Raw genomic sequence first — 5,695 nt, 5'->3', positions numbered from 1 at the left:
AGGGGGTAAAAAGAAGGTTCCAGGTAATGTGGGGCTTGGGCTTGTTTCTTTGTTTTTTTTAACATGTGCAAGCAGCATTGGTGAATAAATGCAGGCAGAAGCACCTGCACCCAGTTGCTTCCTAGTCCCACCCTGCATGCATCTCCTTGAAACAGAGATATACAGAGTAATTTCACCTCGCCATGGCAAGCAAAGATCTCCGGGCACCCTGGTTGAGAACCACAGATCTACAAAAAATTGCATGGCACTTTAATGGTAAAGTTCTGAATAGATGTGATATCTTTTATTAGACCAACTAAGTAGCTGGGAAAAAAGTTCTTAGCAATCTTTCGGGCGCAGTCACCCTTCTTCAGGCACAGGGAGATTCTGCTGGTCTGAGCATCCAAGGAATGAGAGAAGGTAAAAGTGTGGCCACCTGTATGATCAGAGACTTGCAAGGCAAGCTATATGAGGAAAGGCTAAGGGACTTGGGACTCTTCAGCCGAAAAAAGAGAAGGCTGAGAGGGGACTTGGTAGCACCTTACCGCTACATCACAGGACTACAACAAGGGTTCGGTGAACAACTTTTCAGCAAGGCACTCTTGGGAAAATACAGGAATAATGGCCACAAACTCCCTGAAGATCATTTCAGGCTTAACAATAGGAAAAACTTCTTCACAGTCAATGTCCAGACTGTGGAATAAACTCCCTCCAGAGGTGGTGCAATCACTTACTCTGGATATCTTCAAGAGACTGGATGGTCAACTAGCTGGGGTCACCTGACTCCAGTTGTCTTTCCTGCCTGGTCCTTACAAACAATCTATGAATAGTATTTAAAAAAAAAGAGAAAGAAGAAAAAACCCCAACTCCTGACAGTTTTGTTCTAAATATAAGCACCAACCAAGACCCACAAAACAAGTGACAGGGATTTAAGAAAAAGCACTGTAGCCTGCAAGTTTTCATATGACCTAATCAGCTCAAGGGAATGTCCAACAACTATTAAAACCGACTTCCACTAAGGCTGGTGGTTTGAATCTGACTCACGAAGGGGGTAGAGGGAAGAAAGAGAACCCATGCCTTGGACTTGGTGAAGATGTGTAAAAGTTATGCCAATTTATAATTTTGAACAGTAATATAAACACTAAATACTCACAGAAACATATTCAGGGATAGAAAGCTCATCTTCAGAAAGGGACTTCAGTTTCTCATAGGAATCTGCTGTCAATTCCAAGTCACGCAGGCTACGACGGATATCTCCAGCTCGCTCCCTCAACTGATGATTTGTTTCTTCTAGTTGTTTCTGCCTCAGTAAAATGGTTTCCATTTCCTGTTTCATTAGCTCCTGATGTTTTCTGAATAAGTGCATTAAAAAGTTGTAATAAGCACACCAAAATGGTTGTTAAATAACTAATCAATCCCCACAATACCAATGAGGTGGATGAGTAAAGTTTCCTTGTAAAACAAGAACAACAAAGATAAAAGTTAAGTGGCTTGCTCAGAAATTTAAGTCAATATCAAAGGCAAGCTTAGCATCTGTGAGCCATTTCATGATCAGCTCAAGCAGATTTTTAAGATGTATTCATTTTTAATATGTTCAAACCAAAAAACATAGTTAAATGGAATTACAACTGCCAAATTATATTCCTAGCAAGCACAAATACCAAGAAAATAAGAAATCACCAGTTAAAGCAACACTAATTTCAACTGAAACTTGAAATTCAATATTTTTCTCTCCCACACACCATAGCACAAATTTCCTTCCACTTCCAACATACAACCACTTTTATGCAATTATCCAGCTCCCTAAAATCATACTAAAAAGCAGGGATCCGGGTTTTCCTTAATAAAAAATGGCAAATTCTCTAACACACACACAGAGGTATCAACTGCACACAATGTTTTGTTGATATATTTAAATTTTAAAGCAATTTGGAAGCCTACCAGTGCCTCAATCACACTAGTAAAATAAACTCTAAGTACCTGTAAGTGTAGGTATTTGACCTTGGTTTTTTTTTATCATGGAAAAATCAGAGTTCCCCCTGCCCCCACCAAGACGCAGGTCCAGGCCTTTCACTTTGCACCCACAGCCCTGCAGGTGCCCCTCACTCCCCACCCACAGCTCCCTGGCCCCAACAGCTCTGTGGAGTGGGCCCCCAGCTGTCTGAGCAATGGGACCAGAGACCTGGGTCTGCAGCCCCCTCCCCCCCGCATCAGTGTCCAAGCCCCAGCTGCCACCTGTGGGAGTCAGTGGCAGCGGCAGCTGCTGTGGCCTAAGCAGGGAGCCTGGCTCCCCCTCCCCAGCAGACAACACAGCTGAAGTGGAACCCATGGGGGGGGGTCGGGGGGTGGTCCAGGCTGCCAGCTGCAGGCTTAAGCAAGCGGTGATGCCAGCTCACCACTGCTGCGCACACTCCAGGAGGGGAGGGGCAGGGGGCATATATGCTTCCCAGATCTGTGCATGGGGCAGGGGTGGGCTGCCCACTGCAGGCTCGGGCTCCTTGCCCTACTGCCTTCACCCTAGGGCTTCTGCAGCCCAGTGGCCACAGCAGGGCAGAGTGGGGCTGGACAGGGAAGCTTGTTGTTGCTGGTGCGAGCCCCACGCTGCCCTGGTGACGCACCCCCTACCAAACCCAGAGCAGTGTGGGGCACAACTCCACACCACCTCCCACACTACTCCGTGGTAGGAGGGGGCACGTCCCCAGAGCAGTGCAGGGCTCACAGCAGCTGCAATGAGGTTCCCTGCCTGGCACCAGTCTTCCCTGCCGTGCTGGGTCCCGCCCTCTGGACCACAGAGGCCACAGGGGAGGGCAGCAGGGTGGGCAGCCCAAGTCTGCAGCAGGCAGCCCACCCCAACCCCCACACACAGATCTGGGGACATGTGCCCCCCACATTCCCCTGGAAGTGTGCATAGCGGCAGGGAGCCGGCCCCATACCCCCACCCCTGGACAAACCATCTGGCCTTATCCCGCTCCCTGCCAGGGCCCTGCAGCTGTGCATTGCAGCTCTGGGTCCCAAGCCCTATGCACTGCCCTAGCCCTGTCCAACTCCCCCCCTTCCCTCCCTATGGGGGCCTCAATTCCCCACCACTCTGCTCCCTTAACTATGGGTACTCTAGGGTGGAGATCGTCCGGACCAGTTGACTTGAATACATCCAGTCCCTCAAGAAGTTCCCTAACTAGTTCCTCACTAACCCTTGGCCTAGGTGAGCCTTCCCTGGGGCCTGAGGGGGACCCAGCGGGGGGGTGACTGTTCCGGTCCCTGCTTAGGAAAATGGAGGCAAAGAAATTGTTAAACATATTGGCTTTATCGTCTGGTGTGACGACTAAATTTCCTAATGTGTCCTGCAGGGGTCCACATTACCCAGAACCTTCTTTTTACCCCCTATGTATTTAAAAAAGGAATTCTTGTTGTCCTTGATCCGGGAAGCTAGTTCCAGTTCCATCTCTGCTTTGGCCTTCCTGACTGCACCCCTGCAATCCTGAGCAACTGCAGTATAGTCCTCCCTGGTGATGACTCCTCCCTTCCATTGGGCGTACGCCTCCCTTTTTGCTAAGAGACATTCCCGGATGCTTTTGGTGAGCCATGGGGGCTTATGTGCCCTCGTACTCCCTTTGATCCATGTTGGGATTACCTCCCTTTGGGCTTGGAGGATCGTCTCCTTAAGGAGCGACCACTCTCCTTGGACACCTGGCTCCCCTCCCCTCCAGGACCTCAGTGCTTCCCCGACTATTCTCCTTAGCTCACTGAAGTCTGCCCTCCTGAAATCTAGGGCTGCTGCCTTGCTGTAGGCTTTTGCCACCCTGCGCTGGATGATGAATTCCAGCAGGCGATGATCACTGTCGCCCAGGTGGTCAAGCACCCGCAGCCCTCTCACCAGATCATTTCCCGTGGCCAGCACCACATCCAACAAGGCATCCTGGGTTAGATGGAGGTCCTGCATTCTGGCTAGGAACCTACATGAGTGGTCAGACCTGGCTGACTGCTCTTCCCAACAGATGTTCAGAAAGTTCAGGTCACCCATGATGACCTCGTCCTTTGACCTAACTACCTCCGTGAGCTGACTTAAGAATTCCTGCTCTACCTCTTCCTCTTAGTTGGGTGGTCTGTAGTAGCCCCCCACCGTTAAGTCTCTTTCCCCTTGACTGCCTTGTATTCTAACCCAAAGCACTTCAGATTGCCCCTCCTCTGATTCTTTGTTAACTGACAAGGATGTGTATTCCTCCTTAATGTAGAGTGGCGTGCTCCCACCTTTCCTTCCTATCCTGTCCCTCTTGTACAGCCTATAGCCCTTGACATTCACCGCCTAGTCATGCGTTGAGTCCCACCATGTTTCAGTGATCCCCACTATGTCTGGGTTGGTGTCGGCTAGCAGGAGGGTAAGTTCCTCCTGCTTGTTTCCCATACTACCAGAAGAGTACTGAGCAGTGGCTCCTTTAATTTTGCACTTTCCCCCACATGCTGTCCCCCGCTGCTGACTGGCGGAGGGGCCCTGACATCTATCCCTGATCGGAGGGGATGTGAAAACCATAGTTTTACATGTGCCACAGTTTTTGCCTCCCGCTGACAACTGGAAGAGGGGACCTGGTCTCTCTGCTGCTTGCTGCTGACAAGATGGGAGGCAAAAACCGCAGCATATTTAAAACTGGTTTTTGCCTCCTCACCACCAACAGCAAGTGGCAGAGGCACAGGGGCACATTTGGGAAAACTGCAAGATTAAAGAAACTGCCACGCAGTGCACTTCCGACATGAATTCCAGTAGAGGTGCACCAATAACAATAACTGATGATTAACCAGGGCTGTTCGCAACACAGAAGTACCAGAGTTCCTCCAGTCCGGTTGGAGAACAGGTACGAGGCCCTAGCAACACTGGAGAAGGAAGGAGAGGAGACAACCGGAGAGGAGGCAACTCCACACGCTCTGAACACGCCGAAGGAGCTAAGCAGTCCCGAAGAAGGAAGCGTCGAGTGATTGTCATAGGCGACTCCATCCTGAGAGGTACAGAGGGCCCCATCTGTCGCCAGGACCCTGCGACATGCGAGGTCTACTGCCTGCCTGGAGCAAAGATTCAGGACGTGACAGGGATGATCCAGGCCATGAACCAGCCCACCGATTACTACCCCATGGTCCTAATCCAAGTGGGTACTAATGATGCGGCCAGGAGAAGCCCTGATCACCTAATGGCGGACTACCACTCTCTGGGGGGCGTGCTGAAGGAAACAGGTGCACAGGTGGTATTCTCTTCTGTCCTACCAGTGAGCAGACATGGAAGACGGCATGAGACGTGCATCACAGAGACCAACTGGCGGCTTCAGGAACGGTGTCTTGAGGCAGGCTTTGGCTTCCTTGACAACGACCCGCACATCACGATGAGAGACAGGATGGGCTCCACCTTTCCCCTAAAGGTAAGTGTGTGTTGTCTTCTAGGTTAGCGGATCTCCTCTGATGGGCTTTAAACTAGGCTCATTAGGTGAAGGGGAAGATGAGGGCGGAGGAAGCCTTGAACTGCTAAACCAAGCAGCACCCACAAGTACAGCCCACCCTAGACTGACGAACGGAACATATACACAGGTAAGCAACAGGGGCCAGGACAATGCTGAGAATAGGGGGCCAGTGCACACAGCCTCAGGAGGCCTCAAATGCCTCCACACAAACGCTCGTAGTATGCGTAACAAGCAGGAGGAATTTACCCTCCTGCTAGCCGACACCAACCCAGACA

General features: G+C 50.6%; 1 protein-coding gene across 3 annotated transcripts in view; it reads right to left on the bottom strand.

The window, feature by feature from the left end:
• PIBF1 (progesterone immunomodulatory binding factor 1) overlaps window positions 1-5,695 on the bottom strand; it is a 222,386-nt gene that overhangs the window by 210,964 nt on the left and 5,727 nt on the right. For all 3 annotated transcript variants that reach the window (XM_019524724.1, XM_019524723.1, XM_019524722.1), the window contains exon 4: window positions 1,133-1,331. In XM_019524724.1, the coding sequence (XP_019380269.1) occupies window positions 1,133-1,331 (199 nt within the window). The remainder of the gene's footprint in view (window positions 1-1,132; window positions 1,332-5,695) is intronic.

This window comes from Gavialis gangeticus, unplaced genomic scaffold, assembly GCF_001723915.1.
Source record: "Gavialis gangeticus isolate Ggan-Ray unplaced genomic scaffold, GavGan_comp1, whole genome shotgun sequence".
NCBI classification, from domain to species: domain Eukaryota; kingdom Metazoa; phylum Chordata; order Crocodylia; family Gavialidae; genus Gavialis; species Gavialis gangeticus.
This window is presented reverse-complemented; position numbering and strand designations above follow the sequence as displayed.